Genomic DNA, 27,325 nt, shown 5'->3' with positions numbered 1-27,325 from the left:
TAAAATAAATAATAAAAAAATAACTGTGCACTGACTCAGTGTTTAGTCAAAGTGAGTTGTTCACATGTAGTAACCAGGTCATAAATAGGGATTTCATAGGTGGTGGTCTTTCCCAAGAAGATATTGCTTATACATGATCAGATTGACCAAAAATCATCCTGTCATCCGCTGTCTCGGAAGCTACACTACCGTTCAAATGTTTGGGGTCACTTAGAAATGTCCTTGTTTTTGAAAGAAAAACACATTTTTGTCCATTAATGCCTTTTAAAATGATAAACTTGGATTAGCTAACACAATGTGCCATTGGAACACAGGAGTGATGGTTGCTGATAATGGGCCTCTGTACGCCTATGTAGATATTCCATTAAAAAAAATTGGACGTTTCCAGCTATAATAGTCATTTACAACATTAACAATGTCTGCTCTGTATTCCTGATCAATTTGATGTTATTTTAATGGACAAATAAAATTGGCTTTTCTTGCAAAAACAAGAACATTTCTAAGTGACCCCAAACTTTTGAACAGTAGTTTATTTGGCACCGGAGAAGCTTCCTCGCCCCTCGCCTTCATTCAGCTCCAGCTAATGTAGAATACATCAGCTAGTCATAGTTAGCTTGGCCTCAGGCATTGATGTCACCTTCCCTGAGACCTAAAGTAGCTGACTCCCCTGAACAGTAGTAGCTGAGCTAGTTGCTTTCAATGTTTAGTGGCACTCAGGATTGTTTCAGTATGGTACTGAATCTCAGTAGTGTTGATACATGGAAGTAGCAACACCATGTCACCACCAACCAATGAAATAACAGGCACAAATCAAACAATACAAATCATGGGGATGCAATTCCAAAGATAGCTGGAGTCAGTTCGTCAAAGCACTGTCATGTTTATTTCTTATCAAGAGAAAAAAGGACATGAAAAGCATCAGTCATAACTGTATGTCTCACTATGGTTACTTGAACATTTTCAAATGCGTTACTTTGACAATATGATACAGTAAAACATACTATAGACAGTTAGCATGTTGCATCTGTGCTGACAGGACAGGATCAACTCTGTATTGACTTGTTGGCCATTTATAAAAACAAGCCAACATGGCACTTATTAGGGTTGAGTTACATACATAAAGGGACATGCACCCGCAAGTAAAAGGGGGCATGCTATATCACATTTTACACAGCCATCCAAAAATCACCAATACAAAAGAAAGAAAGGTAGAGAAGTTAAGAGAGTGAAAGAAATAAAGACGTAAAGAAGTTAGGCACAGGAGAAGGGAAGGCCACAGTAACACTGGAGACTGAACAAGAGTCAACTATTCTGTTTCTTATAGACCACACATACACAGTCATGTGGGTAATCTCATAGAAAATTTCTTAAAGCACTTTTTTAAAAAGCCAGATAGAAGGAACAGTCTTTAGTATTTACAGAGAGGGCAGGACTATGTCATCTGAGTCCTGTGGGTTGAATTTGGGGAGGAGAGGCAGGGTTTAGAGGGGGGCGGGGCAGGTGTCTCACATGATGGCAGTCTCAGTGTGGAGCAAATAGGAGCAGAAAGATTGCTGCTTCAGGGCGGGGCTTGGGGTTCTTGCTATCGGACTAGGAGTGCGTGCCAAGGTGCTTGGGGGGTGGGAAATTGGGCCGGAGGGGGCAGAGATCAAGGCGGTGGGGGCACAGCAAGCCCACCTGGATGGAGGACGTTGATTAGCTGGACGAGCAGGACGAGAGAAGTTCCTTGTGGGGGTTGCTGAGAATGAGTCGGCTGGGCTCATCTGGAGAGAAACAATACAAGTTGGTCAGGTCAAGACTGTGTGTGTATGTGTGTGTGTGTCTGTATTTGCTATGCCTATTTCACCTGCTGTGTGTCCTGTATGTAGGCAGTCTGTGCGGCTTGGGGGCAGGAGCTGTACTCGTGCTCAATGTCCAGCATATCGAGTAGCTCAATGAGTCCATTGTCCTTCTTCTGACCTGCAACTGGCCCTCCCCTCTGGATCATCTGAGCCCCAACATAGGATCCACTCAGGTTCCTGTAGTCCACTCGGAGTTCCCCAGGCTGGGGTGCAGGCCTCCTGGCCCTCTCCCCCTGGACCAGACCCATGTCTCTGTCTGCCCTTCCGAGAGCCCTTGCTTTGGGCTTGGGGCTGCCTCCTACCTGGGTCCTCCTCTGAACCCCTGCATGGAGTCCTTTAGGGTGAGCATAGCTAGCCATTGAGGTGCCTCTGCCCTCTCCCAGCTGGCTCTCTCTTCTAAAGTCTTTCACTGCCCCTCGTTCTTGGCTGCAATCCATCCTCGCTGTTAGCACGGAATCTGCTTGGCACTTCTGGACAGGCACGCGCCCAGTCGTCCTGCTACCGCCCAGCCCTTTGTGCTGACAGATGGCGGTGGGGCACTTGTTCTCGGTAGGCACCTGGTTGGTCAACACACCGGTATCAGTGAGGGTTTTGCCCTCGTTTTCCTGGAGCATGGCTCCAAACTTTCTGAGGACCGAGGGGCTACTACACTTCCTGTCCACAAGGACCCCAGGGGCATAGGACATCCTGTCCAGGGCTGGGGAGAAGGTGTCGGGAGGGGCCATCTGGGAGGTGGATCGGGAGGGTATGGGAGGACCTTCTCGCTGTCTGAGGGGGGGATTGGCCCCTGTGTTCTCCTTGTTAAGGTCCCTGCAAGGGGAACTCTTTCTGTGTGACACCCTGTTCTTCCTGTTCTCAGCCTCCTCGTCCGCAAACCGCACCTTACTAATCCTAAAACAGATCAACAAGCAAAAAATGTCATCAGTAAGATAACTAAAATAAGGAATTGCATAGGTGGATTGAACTCTCAAAATTAATTTTCTCAAAATGAACTTCACAAAATTATGTCTGTATGAAAGGTCTCTTACCTTTCATTCCCAACAGGCCTACTCTTCATCTCATCCTGGTGTACCGACTGATCCTGGCTCCCTTTAGTGATCTCCTTCAGATGCTGAGAGAGAAGTGGGACAAGGGTTACCTGGGAGGGAAAATAATCAGTGAAGCAGAATAGTGCAAATAGCAAAGATACCGTATATCAAATTCAGCTGTGCAGTCACACTGGCATGGCTGATGCAATTTCCAGTGGAGTATGAAGCCATGCCAGTTCTATGTAATCTATTTATATTAACATTCCTGAAAACAACCCTGCCTATCCCCTGGCCCTCCAGTGCTGGCAGACTTGAAGGAACCAAATAGGTGTAATCATTATGGTGTTGGCCCCATCTCGTCTTCCAATGAGCTAAGGGGAGATTCTACCACATTGCTTTCACCTATCAGATTTCTTCCCATCTGCAAACACCAAAGAGGTGAGTCATAGGATAAAAGTTGTTTCCGGATGGGGCTGCCTAATGACTGTAACCCTTAGTTACTGTAGCTACTCACATTGTTGATAGCGGAGTTGGTCTTCCGGGTCTTTCCGTGACCATGTCCAAGATAATCCTGCAACAAGTCTCCAAGTTCCACCGCACTGTTGCTAAGGGGATAACCATAGCCGCCATTCTGATGGTTGACAGGGTAGCCGTAACCGTTGGGGCCGTGGTTAAAAGCATCTACAGCACTGGGGTGGTCCTTGGTGGCGTTGATGTGGCTGCCATACGGGTCAAAGAAGCCATTGTCATGATGCCCACGGCCGCAATCAATCATCCTATCATTTTTGCTGTTGTCCATGGTGACATAATTTCCACCTCTACGAGCCTGCACCTCGTTGTAAAGCTGAAATATGCACATAAACATGATGATTATCAAGACTCTACATTCACAACATGAACACAAGTTTTTATACATACAATAATTCCTTACACTTACAACCTAGACGTATTCCAAAACATAAATGTCAATACAAAAGCACTGTATAGCAATATGTACACAAAACCCTTCTGTACGTATGACAATGTCAACCGGCCTTGTTTACGCAATCCATCGCACCATGCCAAAACAGTTAACCCAACTATTTTCTAGAATCTGCACCTCCGCTACTTCAGCTGGAGTGAGTGTGTGCTTCCTTTGCCATTCCAACCTTTAATGTGTTCATTAGTATCAACTTTCACAGTGTGTGTGTGTGTGTTCTGACTGTCTGTCAGCACATCACAGTTTAATTAGCTTGTTAACACGTGTCTGTGTCCTTAGTCCAGAAATGCATAGGGTCGCAGGAAGGGATGTGCTGCCAACAGTTTATTATAGGACACACACACAACCAGTTAAACACTCTTCAGGAACGACCAAGAGTGTGAGACGAGAAAGACATTATCTCAAAGTGAAAATATTCACAAGTATGTTCACACGACTGATGTAGTGAACCCCATGTCAGGTAATGTTACTCTACCTAGGATCTTGTTTGACCATGTCAGAACTGGACTTGAGCATGTTGGACAACGTTTAGACTATCCCATGTATTTGGATCATGTTTTACTTTAGTTTGGACCGCGTTGGACTGTATCTGACCGTGGTTGACCCCTCACCTCCTCTATCTTCCTCTGCATGTCCTGCAGCTGGTCCTCCCATTCCTGCATCTCTGAGTCGAAGCTATCCAGAAGCTCCCCCCTCTCTGTTCCCCAGCCCCTTCCAGACCGCTTCAGACTCTGCTGTAGTTCGATGGCCTCCATTTTGGGCCACTTCCTGCAGCAGCTTCTTACTTCCTGTCACAAACTTCCTCTCTTTTTCTGTTTCAACTTCCTAGCGTCTTTCTGTCTTGATGGGGTCACCAACGTGTGGAAATGCTGGAGGAAAAATGCAAAGGGGGAGAGAGAGCGAGAGAGATGATTATTGTGGACGATAAGACATGGAAGAACTAGAGGACATTAGCCATGTGTACATCAACCAATAAACAAAGGGTCTCAATATGCATTTAGCAGATTTCATGGAAATATTCAAAGCAATTGGCACATTCCAATCGTTCACATCCTGTAGGCCAGATATTTTGGGCAAGCCCTCCCATTCATTCGTGATAAATTATCATATGTAAATATGACATGTCATAGACTACACATTTTCAGATTAGATCCCTCTCGAGTCAGTTGTTAACCGAATGTGTCATTTATTTTTCAAGTGAAAACTAGGCAAGTCTGATGCCAAAAAATAAAGGAAATTCTTGTCTACTTCACCCATATTTTCTTCAATTTTAGCAAAAAAAGTAGTGTGTAGTTCCAGTAGTTAGCTACACCACTACCTGGCAAAAAAAAGCAATTAACTACTGAAAACACTACCAAGATTTGAATTAAGTTCAACTACCACCAAGCCATTGCAAAATGTAGTTCAATTACTACATGTAGTTCACTACCCCAACTCTGCTTGTGACAACTTCACTGTTTGGCTCTTGGTCACCATCCCCTCTGCTCCAACCCTTCTCTTAGTCTGGGTACCAGTCTTTTCAGCTAACATTCATTTGGCAAATGGTATGACTGGCAAGGAGTGGAATGGTATAGCTGATCAGAGATGGCAACCAGACTACCCTTCCCTATGTCCTTCACAACTTTCTATACTGGAATTTGGTATACATTTCAACTTCAGGGGCATGCACATATCCGGCAGCCATTACCCATTTTAACGTACATGCATTCCTCATTTTTCAAATGTTCACACATTATGCACAATGGGCATTTCTGCCCTCAGTGTCAACGCTAAAAGATAAGGTCATTGCCGACTTGGCTGCATGGCCGACTCACCACTAGAAAATGGACCATATGCCACACTATTGGCATGGCTTTCACGCGTTTCCGTAGGCCTATCGCTGCAGTAATATATTACAGTACATCCAGTACATTTTTACAAGGGAGATGATTTGCTACCAACGAATGTTATAGATTAAGTGCGTACCGAACACCAACGTAAGAGTACGGATATATTTAGAAACCTGTAAATATGCATTGTAAACTTGGGAGGGCGGAAGAGAGAGAGAATAAATGTGCATGGCGTATGTTTTTATATTAATAGGTGTCTAATAAAGAAATCCACACAAGGCCAAATGCAACCTATTTGGAGGCGCGTAGAAAAAGGCACAGGTTGATCAAATGTGACCCAATACACAAAGCCCACAGCGGATCTGCAAGGTTATATTTTACAATGTTTTACCTCTGTCCAATGATTATGTTGATAGAAACCAAAGTTGTAGAGATGATCAATTAGCCTTATGGGTAAAACAATGCATACAACAAAACTTAATGGAACGCTCTATATATTTCCACAAAATAAAATAAAATATTAACTTCTGAGTGTGGCCTTACCTGGCTGTGCAATAGCTTCCTTGAATATTTTATTGCCAATCGCTGGCGGTATATTGCAGTGGCATATACTTATAATAAATAATAGCAGAAATTTAATCCAGATTTTAGTCTAGCCAAGGTCTTCACAGTGACCCTCTCTTTAGCTCGCAAACTGTGTGTCTGTCTGCCCGGTGGCGGTTTTGCTCCCCTCTTCCACAGCTCTCCCTTTCGGTTGCCTCCACTCTATTACGTAAAGTCGCGCGGATTGTCACTCCTAGGCAGCGGGGTTAAATCCGGAGCAGGTGCCTTTTTCCCCAGGGTAAACAACTTCTGTTCCAGAGGGGGACCCTGCCTTTATAGTGCGCCTGGTATTTACACCGCGTCACTGGGGCTAGGATCAAGTATGATAATGTCAAATGTATTCTAGCACGACTGTCTTCACCACCATCCTGTCTATAATTACAAAGCAATGGAGAGAGGGAAAGTGTTTACATAGCTATTTTAGCTGCCGTTCTCTGAGCCAATTGGCACCCCTGTTGCTACTCCGCTTTGGGGTGCTTGGCAGATTTTCGTCTTGTGACTCCAAGCTACTCGTAATTGTTTACAATTTATAATGTCAAACTGTAGACTACCGATATGTGACAACTGCGCAAATATTTGGATTTGAAAGGCTACGCCGCAAAACTGGATGTCTGGCGCGTTGGCAGGTACTGTGATCCTATTTCACCACTATTTTACAGTTTATTTGTTTTCATATTCTCAATTGCTGTTGGTGAAGGTTGCACAATATCACCGCTCGCGTCATTCGATCCCCGCTAGGTTCTGACCCAAATAGATTACTGACACTTGTCGACATAAACAAGAAGCGTTGCAAAACGCATCTGATCGCTCAAAACCAAAATATATTTGGTGTGGATAGGAATGTGGGAATCCTCAGACTAAGGTAATATGAACCTTTTGTGTGACCGTGTTATTGACTCAAATCTATTGGTACGATGTCCGGGAGTCATACGCGTTTCCTCAGTATAGGAGCTAGTCTACTGTATGCCTACTCATTCCTCGTTAATTTACCAGAATTAGTATGGTGACAGGAAGGAGAGAAAACACATTTGTTCTTACCTTTTTGAGGTAAAAGCAGCATAATCTTTGATTAATGTAGACCTATAGGCTAAATCTGAAAAAGACTACAACACAGCACTGTCACAATCTGTTACAAAATAAGATGTTGTTAGGGGCAAACACCATTCAGCTGCATTGTCACTATTATGTTTGTTTAAAATTCTTATCTACTAGGCTACCTGATGTGGTGGCCTATCTTCATGGCTAATGGGTTTGATTTTGGAATTGGGCAAAACAGGTGTCATTAGCTAACTCACCTTTACTTGGGGGTGATGAAGGAAGTGGTGGGTAGTGGGTAATGTAGTCTCCAGTGTTGAACATAAGCATACTGTAAATCCAGTTATGTGACTGTGGCCTGTGCTTGAATAGGGAGGCTCCTGTGCATTGACCTTGACAACCAATGTAAAAATCAACACAAACAAACAAACAAAGGATGTGGCTATGCTATTGAGGCGGGATCACAGGACGAAGAAAAGGGTAAACAGAAAGACAAGTTTAAAGATGGTGGCATAGGAGAGGGAGGAGAATAAGACTAGTATGAGGATGAGTAAAATTATGGGCTGAAAGATCTGGGCAGAGGAAGAACAGAACGTGAGTGTCAGCGGAGGAGAAACGAGAGGGAAAATAGGGTCAGAGAAAGAAGGAAAATAGATTCAGCAGAATATTCAATGGTCAGGGACAAGTGAAGAGACTATGGTGATACAGCCAAACCATATCTGAAAGTGGCTTATGGCCAGGTCGGTATGTCTCTTTAATTAAAACACACACACACACAGAGTAATAGTCTACAATAAGATTACAGAACGGCTGCTTAGAACCACATGCTGCTAAAGCTGGACCTCATTCTACACCTCAAATACAGAGACCCAGCCTGTATCAATAAGAAATGGGTAGAAGGCTAACATGTCTGGTCTTTTCTGGCTTATGAACAGACACACACACACACTTACTGAAAGTGGTTCCTCCTCCCTGTCCTCAGGTTTGGGCACCTCCAGTCTGTCTATGAAGCCCTGTAGCTCCTTCCTGAAGGCCTTCATCTGGGCATTGATCCTGTACAGCAGCTCATGCTCCCTGATCCTACCCCCTTCATCCTCCTCCTCACCCCCGCTGCCTCGCCCGTACAGGTCACCATTGGAAACATACACCCGCGCCTCTGCGATGATGGTTGCTGTGTCGGCAATTAACCGGTCGATGGTCCTGCCAAGACGCTCCGCCTCCACCCGGATGTCGATCATCTGCTGGCGATCCCGTGGGCTGCGAGGCAGGAAGCGGGCAGCGACCTCTGGGGGCGGTGTGTAGAGACCTCGGGTGGGTGTGAGGCAGCGGGTTTGGTTCCGCACCTCATCTGAGTCACTTTCCCCGCCCACTGGGCCCTCGCGTTTGCGGTGCGGGGGCAGGATGCGGGAGGAGGAGGAGTCATCATCACTCTCGCGCTGTACGGTTGGGCCGGTCCCACCCGCGTCACTGTCTGCATCGCTGTCCCGGGGGCTTGTGCACCCCCTCAGGGCCAGGTGGGAGGCCAGGTCGTAGCGCTGCATGTTGGAGAGCAGAACACGGTTCTCATACTGCAGCTGCATCACCTGGGGAGAGAGAAGAGGACAGGATGAAGGAGGCATGCTATGTTTATGACCATATATTTTTTGCTTAACATATACCATACTTTCAATGTATGTTATGTCACAGAAATAAAGGGGGAAAACCATCCCACCTTCCCACTGAGATCATTAATCTGTAGCCGGGCCGTCTTCAGTTCTTCCTGCAGTGCATCTGCCTTCTCTGTGCTTAGTCCTCCTCCTCCTGACACCCCTCCTCCATGCCTCGCTCCTCCCTCGTGGGTACCAGCCTTAAACCTGAGCTTGTTGAGTTCTCCCATCACCCTCTTGTTGTGATCCTCAGCGTCTGCCAGGTTCCTCCTCAGTAACTCTGCCTCGTCCTCCACCAGCTGCAGCTGCTGCCTCAGCTCTGTCATGGCCTCCCCATGGCCCCGGCCCACCCCTACCCTGCCCACAGCCCCACCACCAGACCCCCCTTCTCCCTCCCCTTCTCCCCTGAGGTCGTCCAGCTCGGCCCTCAGTCCCCGGTTCTCCACCTGGAAACACATGACATGAAAAACATTTGATCAGTTATGTTATGAATCACTAGCATCCTCTCTCTGAAAGCAGCTTCTGAACCGAACTAACAGAAATGCTTGGAACAGTTGTGTTCCCAAGTGCAAACTTATTTCCTGGTTTCTTTGATGACATACATCATACAACCTACATCAAACCCTCTGCATCACATCCTGTCTCTCTCACCTCCAGCTCCACAATCTTTCTCCCTAGGATGTTAGCCTCCTCCTCCACCAGACGCAGACGCAGCTTCAGCTCGGACTCACGGGTGCTGGGGGGTCCCCCGGCCTCACCCTTGGGGTGGGGGCTGTCTAGATCCCCGTAGAAGGAGCGGTACTTCTGTAGCTCCGCCTCCAGACGGTCCTTTTCCTTGTCGATCTTAGCTGTCTTCTTTCTCATCAACACAGCCTCCTCTTTGATGAAAGCCAGCTGGCACTTGAGGTCCTCATTGTGGTCCTGAGAGGGGAAAGTGGAAGAAAGATTTCAGATGTACAGACACAACTCTCGCTGGTGTTTGCAACAAAATCACTTTTTATTTATTTCTAGGATAAAACCATTTCATGTTGAGCCCACACCTCTGTTGGGGTCTGGGCAGACTTCTTGTCAGACCGTTGAACCTCCTTGCTTCCTCTTCTCTTCTGTGACTGTTAGGAATGGAATAACAGAATAACCCTATGTAATATGTATTATAGCAATATATGTGCTATATAGATTATATAGTGTACTGTGGGTGTGTGCTCTTACCTCTTTGACTTTGTCCAGCTCATTCTGAAGGGCCTGTTTGGTCACCTCCACCTCAATGAGTTTCTGCCTCAGTTTCTCATTCTCGTCCTCTGTCTTTGTACGTTTCTCCTCCACATTCTCCAGCTCATGGTGGAGCCTCACAGACACATCCTTCGCTACCTGCATTAGACAGAATCAGGGACATTGATTAAAAGTTGATTGAATCAATTATCTAGGTGAGTGGACAGGGCATCAACTAACTAAATAAATGAGTGTAAATATCAAGCCTACGTACCCTCCCTCCCTCCCTCCCTACCTTCAGGTCCTGCTCCAGGCTCCTCAGTAGTTCCTCGTCGATCTCTCCCGTCTGGGCATAGCGCAGCTTCTTCCTCTCAGCCTTCCTCAGCCGGTACTGGAGGATCCGGCAGTTCTTATTGGCTCGCTCCAGTTCACGCCTCATTTCCTGCAGCTGGCACGTGTCCTCCTCGTAGAAAGTGTCACGCATCTCGTCCATCTCCGTTCTCATCTCCTCGATCTCCGTCTGGGACATCAATAGGAGTGATCAGTCAGTCAGGCACTACAGGGTAGTAGTAGCCTACAGGGTACGTGGGGCTCACGCTTTAGTGTTATTGGTGTTGAGTGTTTCGGTCCTCAGAACATGATGTAATTGGATAGGGACATACCAATCTGAACTGATCAATAGGGTCATCATTACAGATGTAGGATCTTAATTTGATTATCTTGTTGCTGGAGAACTGTCCTGCTGTGCAGGAAATGCAAAAGCTGTCCTGTATTTGAGGTTTAAAAAGGCTTCTAAAGTTTGTAATTTCCACTTTGAAATGTCAGACTTGATTATGCCTTATGTAAAATGTATCAACCCATACAAAAATGTCCATTAATTATAATCCACATAACAATTCACATTTCCTGATGCTGCAGAATTATTTTCCTGCTGTAGCAAACCGGCTCAAATTAAGATCCTACATCTGTATGTCAATCAATGATTAGAAGTAGGCTAAACACAGGACGGTGCTTTTTATTATTCTGAATAGGGAGGAAGGGTTTGGTTTGTGTAAGCTATAGGCCTACCTAAATCATATAGCTTTCGCAAGCATCAATAACAAACCAAGGGAAGTAGACACATTTCTACATCAGTTCTTTGTAATGCTATGGAAAGAATAATAACTGTTCAGTTAGACTACTTGTGGGCTAAAAAAAAGATGCTTGCTTCATTGTATCAACATACAGTTTTCCAATATAGGCCTAATGATAAACCTTGGGGAATATGCCTGGTATAACGGCAGCAATACTAACTCAGTTGCAGTGTTATCATCAAACACGAAATAAGTACCTTTTCACTTAGGCCTACTATGTATAATAGTTAACTAAGCATGCATTAAATGCATTATATGAGCATAGGGCTATGTCAGTGCCAAACTTTGGGCAATAGGCCTGATTTCACAATGAATCTTATCAAACAAAAAGTAGTCCATACCAACAGTGTGTTTGCATACATTGAACATAATGAATTGTACGTCAGTGACGCCAAACCTTGAGATCTTCATTCTCATCCACCAGTCTCTCCAGCTCGTCCTCCGGGCCCTCGTCTTGCTGTGTCACGGGCTCCGCCTCTATGGCCTCTGTAGCCGGTTCCGTCTCGGCCGAGGCCTCCGCGCCCGGAGCCCTTTCTGCCTTGGTGTGCATCTTACTGCCGCTTCTCTTCAGTTTCTTATGTAGGTGGAAGTGGATGAGTTCAGTCTGCAAGCAACCCCCGCTCCACAGACCAAGGCCCGGCACGCAGCCCACGTATTCCCCGCTTCTATTCCTGCGGCAGCCTGCTGATGCGGTCACTGCCTCCCCTCCCCGCTTCTTCGCTTTCCCTTTCACCGAACCCGCCGTGCTGGAGCCGTCTGGCCGGTATGACCCAATATGTTGGGAAGACTCGCCTTTGAGGCAGGATAAACGTAACGAGGAACGACGGGTTTGAGAATCTATCGGCTGGTGAAATATCTCCTCCGTACCTTCCTCTCTGCTAGCATCCGCCTTCTTTGCATTGCAATTGACAGCATCGGTTTCAGCACCATCCGAGTGAAAAGCTTCCACGTCGCATTTCTTGATCTCCTTCTCCCTCACGACAGCGGTCCTAAGCCCCTCGTTTCCCACCTTATTCCTCGATCCTCCTTTGGAAACTATATTTTTGGATCTACTGGAGGATTTCTGGGCCGGTTTTGGGGCGCATTCCCGGCTTTTGGTCGGCGAGGGAGCCCGATGCAGCCTCGCTGTGCTATTGTCTGATGCTGCCACTGGAAAATCCGCAGCGCCGCTTGCGGCAGAGTTCATCGTGTCATCCATCAGTCCTGACGTTTCCACTCGCCCATCTCAAAGTATGATTTTATTATTATTTATGGAAATAATAAAACCTTAATATAAGTATTGATATGGCCTATTATGCTTTAGATAAAATGAAAAAGATGCAATGAAATATGATGGTCAACCGGTTCCACAATTTATAGGCCTACTATAAATAGAAAGTCTGGGTGAAATGAACTAAATCTCGTAGCCTATGCTGCAAATGAGATATGACGTCTGCAGAGTGACATTGCAATAGTAGTTTTGACTTCAACAAAACAAGGTCAATAGAATCTAACTTATAGACTGGATAAGGAGGCTATTATTCTGGATCTAGTGATACAAGATGTACAATTAAATGGGTTTCTACTTCTATAGTGAGTTTTGTAAAGTGCTGTAACTTTTGTTCAATAAAAAATAAACATTCGTTAATAAATTAGGCTACAAACACATATTTCCATGCATTTTCTGTAAAATGTCGTACCAAAAACGTGTTATTTTATTTAGGCTTCTTACCGCAAGAGACAGTGCAGTTTCAGCCCAGCGCTAGTGGGCTGGAGAGATGCTGACACAAGGTACCACCAGGCACTGCAGGGGCACGACTAGCCACACAGTATTCATCACGTGTGATTTTAACGTCAAACCAGGAAACAAACATTTTAATATCTTTCTCCAGGCCCATTGTAAAGGACCCATTGTAGCCTTTACTTACTGTCTTAAAATATATACATATTTAACTAGGCAAGTCAGTTAAGAACAATTTCTTATTTACAATGATGGCCTACCCATGCCAAACCCGGATGAAGCTGGGACAATTGTGCGCTGCTCTATGGGACTCCCAATCACAACCGGATGTGATGCAGCCTGGATTCAAACCAGGGATTGCAGTGACTCTTCTTGAGATGCAGTGCCTTAGACAACTGCGCCACTCCGGAGCACCACTACACTACATCCACACAACTTGAAAAACATCCACACAATGATTAGGCTATAGTTATTGTTTTGTTTTCAAATTAATTATTTTTCCAAATCGCTACAATCTTCTGACCGGGGAACAGCATACTCTCTGACCAATCAAATACAAAGATTGAGAAAAGGAAACCAGCAGGCCTAGTACTACTAGAAGTTCAAGAACTCAGGAACTCATATTGTGCATGCAATGATTTGTGGTGGCCATGGGAGGGTGGTCTCCACCCATCTATCAGCACCATCATAAAGGGCTCATCTGTGCTGTGTAGACAAGGTACCACCAACTGACTGTATCAACTAACTCAGATATAATGAGGGTTGTCATAAGCGGTAGTGAGTGACAGACAGACAGACAGGCAGACAGACAGAGAGATGTGACAGACAGACAGACAGACAGACAGGCAGACAGACAAACAGACAGACAGGCAGACAGGCAGGCATTCCATATTACAACCTATGTGTTGTGATAATTGCATTGTTTGCTCTATAACCTCTTAGTTCATATGCCTTTCCACCGCTACATATTGGCCTAAGCAGAGTGAGGTGGGTGGGGTCTCTTGGGCACATGCTCATACACAATGTTTTGGGGGGCCTAATAATAAAGATGTAATTTAGCATTAAAAATCAATTAGGCTACTGTTTAATGTGGCATGAACCCAACCAGTAAGGATGATTTCAACTGATTGTCAAACAAATCACTTTAAAAAGTAGGTTACCTGTGTTGTTGTTCTCCTCTCCAAAATCTGGAATCTCGGGAAATGCACTGTAAGTGTAGGCCTATGTAACATTTTCTAATGTTTCGCCGTGAAAACAGTGCTTATGGGCACACAAATCCAAAATAATGTAAACATATGCCATTGCAAATTCGATTGCTTCTAACCGAAAGAGTCAACTATAGGCCTACTGTCATTAACGTATAGCCTACTTGTTGGATGGATTGGAAGCACATTGGTGTCTAGCTGTAGGCTAGTTGTATAGTGATATTGTCGAACATCACCAGTTGATCCAGAAAAGAAAACTAATACTCCGGACGGCACGGAGAACACCAATACCCCGCTTACCTGAAAAAAACTTTGAGCGCTCTGAACAGCTGACTGACAAAAGCAAACAATGATACATCACAGATAGCCTAAATCTAATGCATTGGAATAAAGGCACAGCAATTTTTTTTATCAAGGACTCATGGGAAACAAATGGTGAAAATTAGGAAGTACAAATGGAAATATATGCGTTTAAAGGAGCTCAACTGAGGCCGAAATTCAGCACTACTGAGTGGACAGCGCAGCTGTATAGCCAGCTATAGAATTCTACAGTAGGCCTACCATTCGTTGACAGGGAGACGTTTTGTGCAGCAAAGTAGAAATAAATGGTTTAAACCATGACAGAGAGGTGGGGGTGTTCGTTTATTTTGAAAGCTTTTAATTTCATATTTACCTCTGTAAAACATTTTTACCCATGCATTTTAAACAAATGGAAGAATGGTTAAATTAGCATTATTTATGTTGAACCTTTATTGCATCTAGGGGAGCTAATTTCTAATTCAGGGGAGCTGAGTCCCCCACTGGCTCCCCCATCATTCGCCCCCTGGGCTTAAAGCAGACAATACGAATGCACAGTGGCAGAATAAATTCAACCACACCTTTGTTTCATCACAAAACCGGAGAGCAACCTCTGTCAGGTGAAGTCCACAAAGCAAATTGAATGTCATAAACAGTTACATGACCTACAGCATGGTCAACCAAATGAATGTTTCCTACATATGTGTTTGTGTGTGCATGCGTGCATTGTGCAAGTAGAAAGAAACATGTTGAGTCACCCTACTTGTAGAGAAATGCCAATGCCATCCTCCTCTCTTTCATGTTGATGAAACGTCTATGACTCTGTCATACAGTACACACTTTTAGTTTTTGTTGTCCTAGGTTACCTGGCAAAAATGCTTGCTCGCTAGCCTAACTTTCTTTCATGGGCAAAAATGGGCCGTATAGTTAACATTAGCCTACTACATCTAGCTACATATTGAACTTCCATCATCTCAAGCCGGGGGCACAATGTTTGGATTTATGGTTGGATTAGAATCACTGTTATAATCATTGGCCAGTACAGAGAATTAAGTAAAAACCACAAGTCCAAATTCCTATATCCATCCATGGCTAATTTAGGAAAGGGACAATTTTAGCTAGCTAGTTAGCCACCAGAGGACAACAAGATGCAATAATAAAACATTTCTGTCAATAACGTTTTGCTTTTGATGTGATGTGATTGGTGGGAAGCCAAATCCATATGGGCTTCCATTGACGTGTTTTGAAAATTCTTCAAGCTCTGGCAGGTTGGTTTTTGATCATTGCTAGACAGCCACTTTCAAGTCTTTCCATAGATTTTCAAGACGATTTAAGTAAAAAATGGAACTAGGTCACTCAGGAATATTCAACGTCATCTTGGTAAGCAATTTCAGTGTATATTGTGGCCTTGTGTTTCAGGTTATTGTCCTGCTGAAAGGTGAATTTGTCTCCCAGTGTCTGTTGGAAAGCACACAGATCCAGGTTTTCACTAGGATTTTGTCTGTGCATAGCTTTATGCCATTTATTTTTATCCTGTAAAATTCCCTAGTCCTTGCAGATGACAAGCATACCCATAACATGATGCAGCCATCATGCTTGAAAATATGAAGAGTAGTACTCAGTGATGGGTTGTACCCCAAACATAACGTGTTGTATTCAGGACATAAAGCTATTTTTTGTGTGTGGTTTTACATTAGTGCGTTATTGCAAACAGGATGCATGTTTTGGAATATTTGTATTATGTACAGGCTTCACTCTTTTTTTCACTCTGTCATTTAGGTTAGTATTGTGGAGTAACTACAACGTTGTTGATCCATCCTCAGTTTTCTCCTATCACAGCCATTAAACTCTGAAACTGTTTTAAGTCACCATTGGCCTCATGGTTAAATCACTGAGCGGTTTCCTTCCTCTCCGCAACTGAGTTACGAAAGACACCAGTATCTTTGTAGTGTAGAGGTGTCACTACAGACCCTGGTTCGATCCCGGGCTGTATCACAACCGGCCGTGTTCGGGAGTCCCTTAGGGCGGCACCCAATTGGAAATATGTTTACCCATCTACCAATAAGTACCCTTCTTTGCGAGGCAATGGAAAACCTCCCTGGTCTTTGTGGTTGAATCAGTGTTTGAAACCTTACAGATAATTGTATGTGTGTGGGGTACAGAGATGAAGTTGTCATTCAAAAATCATGTTATACCAGCCAGGTCACCCTGTGATACAAGTCAGTATTCAATGTCCATTCATGTCTGAGAATGTTGGGAGATGAAGTGGAAACCTTAACCATTACCTTAACCATTCGGAGTTAATGCCTAAAGTTAGACTGTGAGAGCTTGTAGTGTAAAACACTTAGCATCTGCCTGATCCTAGTGGTTGCATGTTCGAATCCAATGATAGAAAGTTGGTTTTGATCTTTTTGTATTGAGTCTATCCCAAACCTTAACCAGTCAGAGGTCATGCCCAACCTTAATCATTTGTTAAAGCCTGAACTTAACCCTAACCTTAAAAATTGCGAGTTAAATGAAAATAACCATAAATCTAAACTATGTGAGTACACACACCAGGGATTACCAGGGTGAGTACACTGAGCAGTTGGGAAAAGCTCATAATATGCATTTAGTGACTGAATTAAACAAAAAAGAAACTATGAGCGCTCTGAACAGCTGACTGACAAACCAAACCATTTTTTGCTCAGTTACTGACTGTAAGTGAGCGGAGAGTGAACTGAGTGGTCATGTCGTAATCCCTGGTGTGTTTGTGTTCATATGACACAGACGTTTGTCAACCTGATCGAGTCCTTGTAGTAGGACATTCAGTGATGAGCTTTGGCTTCAGCTACTATCAACAGTGTATAGTAAAATGGATATCAAACATTCAGATCTGTATTGAAGTTACAAAACCTCTAGGGCTTAGTCATCATTCAAATCAAATCAAATTTGAGTTTAACAATTTAGGTTACATTGCATGTGTGTACGTACTGTCATGACGTTGGCCTGAGTGGGGGAGGTTTATGACCCCCATAAATACCTTTCCCCTTTTTCCTCTCTCTACTCTACCAATGTGACTATTGAAAATCCCTTTGTTAACATAGAGAGTCTGGTGACATCAAAAGATGGGAAACGGAACCATATTTTGGTAATCCAACCAGTTGAAAATATGCGTTGGGACTGAAAATGATGTCAGTTCAGTTGGCGTCTGAGACATGATTACTGATGATAGGACGACATAAACTGTATCTTGGAAAATCTACACATTCTAGTTATCAGATTCACATGGAATTGTTGTGCAATTTAAATTCGAAACTATTTGTGAAAATATTCAATTTAATTTTTAGCTTCTTAATGAGAGAACGGTTTGTCAGAAGTACACCACTCTTCTCACTCAGAGGCCCCGCCCGAGTGAACAGACATTGGTTCTGTAGTAGACATACATAAAGCCCTTGACTAAAATGTAACTTTCTGTTCCGAGGACGTTAGGGCGACGTTAAAAGGGCTCAGATAATAACCTGTTCCAAGGACGTGTGGACTTGAGGTCCCCACGTTGAAAGGACAAAGACCACCTTCAGAACTATGCCAACCTCAGCAAGAATCTAACGAAATCAGCATCTAATTTCAATGTGAAGGTGACGACCTACACGCTGGAAGGATGAATTTCGACTATACCAGCCAGCATGAGCATATACCAGCATGAGCATATAGCATGTCAACTTGGTATGAATTTGAACCCTTATTCATTAAAGAAGTGATACCTCCTAGCCGTCGCGTTAGCGCAGCAACTGTAGACGTGGGCTAGGAGAGGACGGACAGAGTGTGTGTTCTACCGCAAGACAACGGTACTACCAATATCCATTCTACCATCAGACATTCTTCAAAGGACAACCCGGCCTCCCATCTACGACCAACCGATCGAAGTGCAGCTCAGAGTAAATATTTATTGCATTTTACTTTTTCAAATGGGCGGTTATGTAGAAAGCATAAGATTCTGTATTTACGATAGCATAGCTTCTCCCTTTGTTACTCAGTCTTCCCGCTCTTTCACTCAAACCCAACCACCTATCATTATGTAACCAGCCGTTGTATCTGTTCCGTCCACCAGGGACGTTTTCTTTATGACATAATAAGGTCCATCAATGTATGATTCATTCTGTGTATATGTAATTCTGTGTGATTAGTTAGGTACAGTGGAGAGAACAAGTATTTGATACACTGCCAATTTGGCAGGTTTTCCTACTTAGAAAGCATGTAGAGGTCTGTAATTTTTAACATAGGTGCACTTCAACTGTGAGAGACGGAATCTAAAACAAAAATCCAGAAAATCACATTGTATGATTTTGAAGTAATTAATTAGCATTTTATTGCATGACATTAGTATTTGATCACCTACCAACCAGTAAGAATTCCGTCTCTCACAGACCTGTTTGTTTTTCTTTAAGAAGCCCTCCTGTTCTCCACTCATTACCTGTATTAACTGCACCTGTTTGAACTCGTTACCTGTAGAAAAGACACCTGTCCACACACTCAATCAAACAGACTCCAACCTCTCCAAAATGGCCAAGACCAGAGAGCTGTGTAAGGACATCAGTGATGAAATTGTAGACCTGCACAAGGCTGGGATGGGCTACAGGACAATGGGCAAGCAGCTTGGTGAAAAGGCAACAACTGTTGGCTGCAATTATTAGAATATGGAAGAAGTTCAAGATGACGGTCAATCACCCTCGGTCTGGGGTGCGAGAAATTGCCAAGAAACTGAAGATCTCAGACAACGCTGTGTACTACTCCCTTCACAGAACAGAGCAAACTGGCAATAACCAGAATAGAAATAGGAGTGGGAGGCCCCGGTGCACAACTGATCAAGAGGACAAGTACATTAGAGTGTGTAGTTTGAGAAACAGACGCCTCACAAGTCCTCAACTGGCAGCTTTATTAAATAGTACCCGCAAAACACCAGTCTCTACGTCAACAGAGAAGAGGAGACTCCGGTATACTGGCCTTCTAGGCAGAGTTGCAAAGACAAATCCATATTTCGGACTGGCCAATAAAAAGAAAAGATTCAGATGGGAAAAAGAACACAGACACTGGACAGAGGAAGATTGAAAAAAAATGTTATGGACAAACAAATCTCAGTTTGAGGTGTTCGGATCACAAAGAAGAACATTCGTGAGACGCAGAAAAAAATGAAAAGATGCTAGCCAGTTAGCTTCGTAGCTAGCTGCTGTTTCTTGGACATAAATGAAAGAAAAGATGCTAGCCAGTTAGCTTCGTAGCTACCTACTGTATCTTGGACAAAAATGTATGAAAATTATTGCAGTTGTGTTGTTAGTCATTTCCAGATGGAGAAATGCCAGATCGGTCTGCAATAACTAACATTAAATAACTGAGATTTGTGTCTACAGTGATGGTTGTTCGCTGCTTGCTCCGTGACGTAGCTAATGTTATAGTATAGACAGACTTAAATTGCCCTTTCTACAGTGGCCTATGTGGAGTGGAACAGAGCCACAAAACCAAGCAGTTGCCAGAAATATATTACATCTGTTGTGATAAGACTTACCATTGAGAATGAATAGGAAAAGTTAAGGAAAGTTAAGCTTTATTAAACTCAGCAAAAAAAGAAGCGTCCCTTTTTCATGACCCTGTCTTTCAAAAAATAATTAGTAAAAATCCAAATAACTTCACAGATCTTTGTTGTAAAGGGTTTAAACACTGTTTCCCATGCTTGTTCAATGAACCATAAAAAATGAATGAACATGCACCTGTGGAACGGTTGTTAAGACACTAACAGCTTACAGACGGTAGGCAATTGAGGTCACAGTTATACAAACTTATGACACCAAAGAGGCCTTTCTACTAACTCTAAAAAACACCAAAACAAAGATGCCCAGGGTCCCTACTCATCTGCGTGAATGTGCCTTAGGCATGCTGCAAGGAGGCATGAGGACTGCAGACTTGGCAAGGGCAATAAATTGCAATGTCCGTACTGTGAGACGCTTAAGACAGTGCTACAGGGAGACAGGACGGACAGCTGATCGTCCTCACAGTGGCAGACCACATGTAACAACACCTGCACAGGATCGGTACATCCGAACATCACACCTGCGGGACAGGTACAGGGTGGCAACAACAACTGCCCGAGTTACACCAGGAATGCACAATCCCTCCATCAGTGCTCAGACTGTCCACAATAGGCTGAGAGAGGCTGGACTGAGGGCTTGTAGGCCTGTTGTAAGGCAGGTCCTCACCAGACATCACCGGCAACAATGTCGCCTATGGGCACAAACCCACTGTCACTGGACCTGACAGGACTGGCAAAAAGTGATCTTCTCTGACAAGTCGCGGTTTTGTCTCACCAGGGGTGATGGTCGGATTCACGTTTATCGTTGAAGGAATGAGCGTTACACCGAGGTCTGTATTCTGGAGCAGGATCGATTTGGAGGTGGAGGGTCCGTCATGGTCTGGGGCGGTGTGTCACAGCATCATAAGACTGAGCTTGTTGTCATTGCAGGCAATCTCAATACTGTGTGTTACAGGGAAGACATCCTCCTCCCTCATGTGGTACCCTTCCTGCAGGCTCATCCTGACATGACCCTCCAGCAAGACAATGCCACCAGCCATACTGCTCATTCTGTGCGTGATTTCCTACAAGACAGGAATGTCAGTGTCCTGCCATGGCCAGCGAAGAGCCCGGATGTCAATCCCATTGAGCATGTCTGGGACCTGTTGGATTGGAGGGCTTGGGCTTAGGCTATTCCCCACAGAAATATCCAGGAACTTGCAGGGGCCTTGGTGGAAGAGTGGGGTAACACCTCACAGCAAGAACTGGCAAATCTGGTGCAGTCCATGAGGAGGAGATGCACTGCAGTACTTAATGCAGCTGTGGCCACACCAGATACTGACTTTTGATTTTGACCCCCCCTTTGTTCAGGGACACATTATTCCATTTCTGTTAGTCACATGTCTCTTACTCACATGTCAGTTTATATCTCAGTTGTTGAATCTTGTTATATTCATACAAATATTTACACACGTTATGTTTGCTGAAAATAAACGCAGTTGAGAGGATGTTTGTTTTGTTGTTGCTGAGTTTATACCCGGCTCCCACCCCAAAGTCACGCAGCGCCTCTTCGCTACCTGTGGCCGTGCTTGGACATCTCACTTCAGAATTAGACGTTCATCCATGTTTCTTACACATCAAATGTTGAAGTTGTTCCAAACGGCATTAAGATAATTGTGCCCCTATTTCAGGAGAGGAACGACATGAATGGCATTTTGGCTCTACTCTCTGCTGAGACCGATCCGGCCCCAGCAGTGCAGGCCCAGCTCTAACAGTGGTCCTCCCTACAGGCTCCCCTTTGGCACCAGCTCCTGCCACGACTAAAGAGGAATGTAGAGTTTCTGCTGGATACAGGTCATTCAAATTATATCACACACATACTCATTCTGTCTCACACACACACACACACACACACACACATAACACTAATGTCCCCCCCACACTTGATTTATATCACATTTCAGGAGAAGACCCAGATGCAGACAGTGTTTCGAAGTAACAAATGTTTACTACTAGTACAGGGGGCAGGCAAAAAGGACAGGTCAAGGGCAGGCAGAGGTCAGTGTTCCAGATCATAGTCCATAAGGTACAGAACGGCAGGCAGTCTTGGGGTCATGGCAGGCAGAATGGTTCAAAAGCGGGAAAACTAGAAAACAGGAACTAGACAAAGACAGGAGCAAGGGGAAAACCGCTGGTAGGCTTGACGAACAAAACGAACTGGCAACAGACAAACAGATAATACAGTTATAAATAAAATGGGGAAGATGGGCGACACCTGGAGGGGGGTGGAGACAAGCACAAAGACAGGGTGTGACAATATAGGTTACTTTATAGGAAAGGCTTAGTCATTAAAATTATATTGGGCCTCTGTTTCAGATCAATTCAAGAAAATAAAAAGCAATGTATTTACATTCACATATGAAACTGTTTACACTAAACAGACCTAAAACAACTATTTAGGTTTGATGCATGAAGTAATTAATAAATAGGTGTTGATCATGAAGCATGTCAATGCTGAGGTAAATATTGAAAGTGGAACATTCCATTTTATGTGTTTATCTTCTGATTTTGCTTGTATTGACATTGCATCTCATAGGACATATATGCCTTGCTCTGAAGATTTTCAGCTATTAATTTTGTATTCATTTGTAAACATTTCTAAAAACATACATCCACATTGCCACGTTGACATTATGGGGTATTGTATGTAGGGCAGTGACACAAAATCTCAATTGAATCAATTTTACGTTCAGGCTGTAACACAACAAAATGTGGAAAATGTCAAGGAGTGTGAATACTTTCTGACCTGTGTTACGTGTACTAAGTGTACAAAACATTAGGAACATCTTCCTGATATTGAGTTGCACTCCCTTTTGCCCTCAGAACAGCCTCAATCCGCTGGGGCATTGACTCTACAAGGTGTCGAAAGCATTCCACAGGGATACTGGCCCATATTGACTCCAATGCTTCCCACAGTTGTGTCAAGTTGACTGGATGTCCTTTGGCTGTTTGACACAATCTAACCGCTGCACCTGGCACCTACTACCAAACCAGGTTCAAAGGCACTTCAATATTTTGTCTTGCCCATTCACCCTGAATGACACACATACACAATCCATGTCTCAATTATCTCAAGATTTAAAAATAATTATTTAACCTGTCTCCTCCCCTTCATCTACACTGATTGAAGTGGATTTAAGTTGAATTCATTAAGGAATCATAGCTTTCACCTGGATTCACCTGGTCAGTCTATGTCATGGAACGAGCAGTTGTTCCTGATGTTTTGTACACTCAGTGTATATCGCTTGTGAGTATGGGTGTATGGGGCGGCAGGGTAGCCTAGTGGATAGAGTGTTGGACTACTAACCGGAAGGTTGCAAGTTCAAACCCCTGAGCTGACAAGGTATAAATCTGTCATTCTGCCCCTGAACAAGGCAGTTAACCCACTGTTCCTAGGCCGTCATTGAAAATAAAAAATTGTTCTTAACTGACTTGCCTAGTTAAATAAAGGTTAAAAATAAAAGAATGTGTATGTCAAATTTTCACAAGTGTGAATTCGGATGTAAATAGAACTTGCCCCTCACCACTGATAGACGAGCTAAATCATTTCTATTCTCGCTTCATGTCAAGCAACACCTTTGCATGCATGAGAGCATCAGCTGTTCCGGACGACTGTGTGATCACGCTCTCCGTAGCCGACATGAGTAAGATCTTTAAAGGGTCAACATTCACAAGGCCGCAGGGCCAGACGGATTACCAGCATGTGCTGATATTGGCAGGTGTCTTCACTGACATTTTCAACATGTCCCTGATTGAGTTTGTAATAACAACATGTTTCAAGCAGACCATCATAGTCCCTGTGCCCAAGAACACAAAGGCAACCTGCCTAAATGACTACCGACCCGTAGCACTCACGTCCGTAGCTATGAATTGCTTTGAAAGGCTGGTAATGGCTCACATCAACACCATTATCCCAGAAACACTAGACCCACTCCAATTTGCATACCACCCAAACAGATCCACAGATGATGCGATCTCTATTGCACTCCACACTGCCTCTTTCCCATCTGGACAAAAGGAACACCTATGTTAGAATGCTATTCATTGACTACAGTCCAGCATTCAACACCATAGTACCCTCAAAGCTCATCACTAAGCTAAGGATCCTGGGACTAAACTACCTCCCTCTGCAACTGGATCCTGGACTTCCTGACGGGCCGCCCCCAGGTGGTGAGGGTAGGTAGCAACACATCTGCCATGCTGATCCTCAACACTGGAGCCCCTCAGGGGTGCGTGCTCAGTCCCCTCCTGTACTCCCTGTTCACCCCCAACTGCGTGGCCAGGTACGACTCCAATACATCATTAAGTTTGCAGATGACACAACAGTGGTAGGCCTGATCACCGACAATGATGAGACAGTCTATAGGGAGGAGGTCAGAGACCTGGCCGGGTGGTACCAGAATAACAACCTATCCCTCAACGTAACCAAGACTAAGGAGATGATTGTGGACTACAGGAAAAGGAGGACCGAGCACGCCCCCATTCTCATCGACATGGCTGTAGTGGAGCAGGTTGAGAGCTTTAAGTTCCTTGGTGTCCACATCACCAAAAAATAGAATGGTCCAAACACACCAAGAGAGTCGTAAAGAGGGCACAACAAAGCCTATTCCCCCTCAGGAAACTAAAAAGATTTGTCATGGGTCCTCAGATCCTCAAAAGGTTCTACAGCTGCAACATCAAGAGCATCCTGACTGGTAGCATCACTGCCTGGTACGGCAACTGCTTGGCCTCCGACCGCAAGGCACTACAGAGGGTAGTGCGTACGGCCCAGTACATCACTGGGGATAAACTGCCTGCCATCAAGGACTTCTACACCAGGCGGTGTCAGAGGAAGGCCCTAAAAATTGTCAAAGAACCCACCCACCCCAGTCATGAACTGTTCTCTCTACTACCGCATGGCAAGCAGTTACCTGGAGCGCCAAGTCTAGGACCAAAAGGCTTCTCAACAGCTTTTACCCCCAAGCCATAAGACTCCTGGCTACCCGGACTATTTGCATTGTGGGTGGGGCCTATTCCTGAGGGGGAATAGGCTTTGTCGTGCCCTCTTTACGACTGTCTTGCATTGTGTCCCGCCACCTGCCACCCACCACCCGCCAACCCCTCTTTACGCTACTGCTACTCTGTTTATTATATATGAATAGTAACTTTAACCATACCTACATGTACATACTACCTCAATTAGCCCGACTAACCGGTGCCTGTATATAGCCTCGCTACTGTTATAGACTTGCTACTGTATATAGCCTCGCTACTGTTATAGCCTCGCTACTGTTATTATTCACTGTCTTTTTCTGTTGTTTTTTATTTTTTTACTTATCTATTGTTCTCCTAATACCTATTTTTTACTTAAAAATTGCACTGTTGGTTAGGGCCTGTAAGTAAGCATTTCACTGTAAGGTGTACACCTGTTCTATTCGGAGCACGTGACGAATAAACTTTGATTTGATTTGATTTGATACAGGGTCAGTTATTTTGTTCATCCTCCTAATAATGAAGGCTAGAATTGAGTAGGTAATCTGATCCTAGATCTGTGGTTAGGAGGTAGTGTGAGTTCAGAGCAGTGCTAAGAGCCCAGGTGCAGTACAGGTTATGGTGACCTGTGTTAAGTGACCCTGATGGAAAGCCATGGCCTACTGCAATCCTCTTAGAGCTCGGCATAGATCCCGCTGTATCCCCATGGAGGACAAACACCTCTAGCCTCTACACACTCATCACTTCATCCTCTCCTCCATCTCAGAAATATAGTTAGAGGGGGAAGGGGTTCACGTGAAGTTGCAGTGGTGTCAGTGTAGTTTGTAAGTTTATAAAGACAGTAAAATGTGGCAGTGATAATGGAGAAGGAAAGAGGATGGGGCAGTGTATTGAGGACATGCTAGAGAAAACCAATGGCGATAGTGGAGGAGGCTGGTGATAGGAGCTATAGGAGGACGGGCTCATTGTAATGGCTGGAATGTAATCAATGGAATAATACCAAACACATCCAACACATGGAAACAACGTGTTTGCCTGGCACAGGAGAGGGTCAGCCGGTGTGTGTGTGCGTTGCATACTGTATGTGGAGTTGTGTGTGTTACTATGTGTGAATGTTGCATATTGTTCTCTCTGTGTTTGTGTTTGTATATATATATATATATCTCTCTCTCTACACTGAGTGTACAAAACATTAGGAACACCTTCCTAATATTGAGTTGCATCCCATTTTGCACTCAGAACACCCTCAATTCGTTGGGGCATGGACTCTGTTGCAAGCGTTCCACAGGGATGCTGGCCAATGTTGACTCCAATGCTTCCCACAGTTGTGTCAAGTTGGCTGGATGCCCTTTGGGTGGTGGACCACTCTTGAAACACATGGGAAAGTATTGAGCGGGAAAACCCAGCAGCGGTGCAGATCTTAACACTAACTGGTGCGCCTGGCAGCTACTACCAGACCCTGTTCAAGTCACATGTTTTGTCTTGCCCATTCCCCCTCTGAATGGCACACATACACAATCCATGTCTCAATTGTTTCAAGGCTTAAATATCCTTATTTAATCTACACTGATTGAAGTGGATTTAACAAGTGACATCAATAAGGGATCACAGCTTTCAGCTAGATTCACCTGGTCAGTCTGTGTCATGGAAAGAGCAGGTGTTCCTAATGTTTTGTGAACTCAGTGTACTATATTCATACCAGTATGCATGTATGTACATACTGTATATGTGAGTGTCAATGACCCAATGGAAGATTACAGAAGACTCCTCTTTTCCACAGTGACATGAATTCCTCGGTTAACTAGCTGTGTGACGTGGACATAAGCTCTTTTACAGCTAAAGCCAATTTACCCCCCCACCAGATTACAATAGAGCTGTCTGGCCAAGCCCCAGAGACACAGGCCTCTCTTCCTCTCGGTTACTCCCAGGAATCTGCTTGACCCAGGGGACAGAGGGAGAGGGGGGTGGGGTGGGCTGGTAGAGGAGAGGTGGATGAATCCTACTCATCAGAGCAAGATATCCACAGACCTTTGCAAACTTCGAGAACGAGAATTCTAAAGGCTTCTGTAGATGGCGGTAGAGAAAGAAGGGTTTTTAGTAGGTTTAGGGTTAGGAATGAGGATATTGAAGGTTTGAGGTATTGGTTAGCTCAGGTATTCATTTTTTTAAAGTCCTAAATAAAAAACAACAACATGCAAATGAAGATACACATTGATGGGGAAACATA

At 44.3% G+C, this 27,325-nt stretch overlaps 2 protein-coding genes across 5 annotated transcripts; both read right to left on the bottom strand.

Moving 5' to 3' along the window:
* Window positions 1–864: 864 nt before the first annotated feature.
* On the bottom strand, window positions 865–7,571 carry LOC112217675 (uncharacterized protein KIAA0408). Of its 4 annotated transcripts, none has more exons than XM_042300827.1 (7): window positions 7,498–7,571; window positions 7,319–7,383; window positions 4,460–4,717; window positions 3,384–3,713; window positions 2,870–2,979; window positions 1,847–2,732; window positions 865–1,763 (listed from the first exon to the last, which is right to left on the bottom strand). In XM_042300827.1, exons 3-7 carry the CDS (start codon window positions 4,601–4,603, stop codon window positions 1,506–1,508), a joined length of 1,728 nt encoding a protein of 575 aa, XP_042156761.1. In that variant the 5' UTR covers window positions 4,604–4,717; window positions 7,319–7,383; window positions 7,498–7,571; the 3' UTR covers window positions 865–1,505. The 4 variants fall into 4 exon arrangements, with proteins under 4 accessions (XP_042156761.1, XP_042156762.1, XP_024233904.2 ...); XM_042300828.1 differs by having other exon boundaries at window positions 2,870–2,952; XM_024378136.2 differs by lacking the exon at window positions 7,498–7,571 and having other exon boundaries at window positions 7,319–7,481.
* A 7-nt stretch (window positions 7,572–7,578) lies between these two features.
* Window positions 7,579–13,037, bottom strand: LOC112217673 (protein SOGA3). The gene is made up of 8 exons (XM_024378132.2): window positions 11,701–13,037; window positions 10,466–10,690; window positions 10,171–10,329; window positions 10,002–10,070; window positions 9,613–9,882; window positions 9,027–9,407; window positions 8,269–8,898; window positions 7,579–7,887 (listed from the first exon to the last, which is right to left on the bottom strand). Exons 1-8 carry the CDS (start codon window positions 12,499–12,501, stop codon window positions 7,777–7,779), a joined length of 2,646 nt encoding a protein of 881 aa, XP_024233900.1. The 5' UTR covers window positions 12,502–13,037; the 3' UTR covers window positions 7,579–7,776.
* Window positions 13,038–27,325: the final 14,288 nt, after the last annotated feature.

Source organism: Oncorhynchus tshawytscha, linkage group LG18, assembly GCF_018296145.1.
Source record: "Oncorhynchus tshawytscha isolate Ot180627B linkage group LG18, Otsh_v2.0, whole genome shotgun sequence".
Classification (NCBI taxonomy): Eukaryota; Metazoa; Chordata; class Actinopteri; order Salmoniformes; family Salmonidae; genus Oncorhynchus; species Oncorhynchus tshawytscha.
Note: the sequence above shows the minus strand (reverse complement) of the source record. Positions and strands in the feature narration are given on the sequence as shown.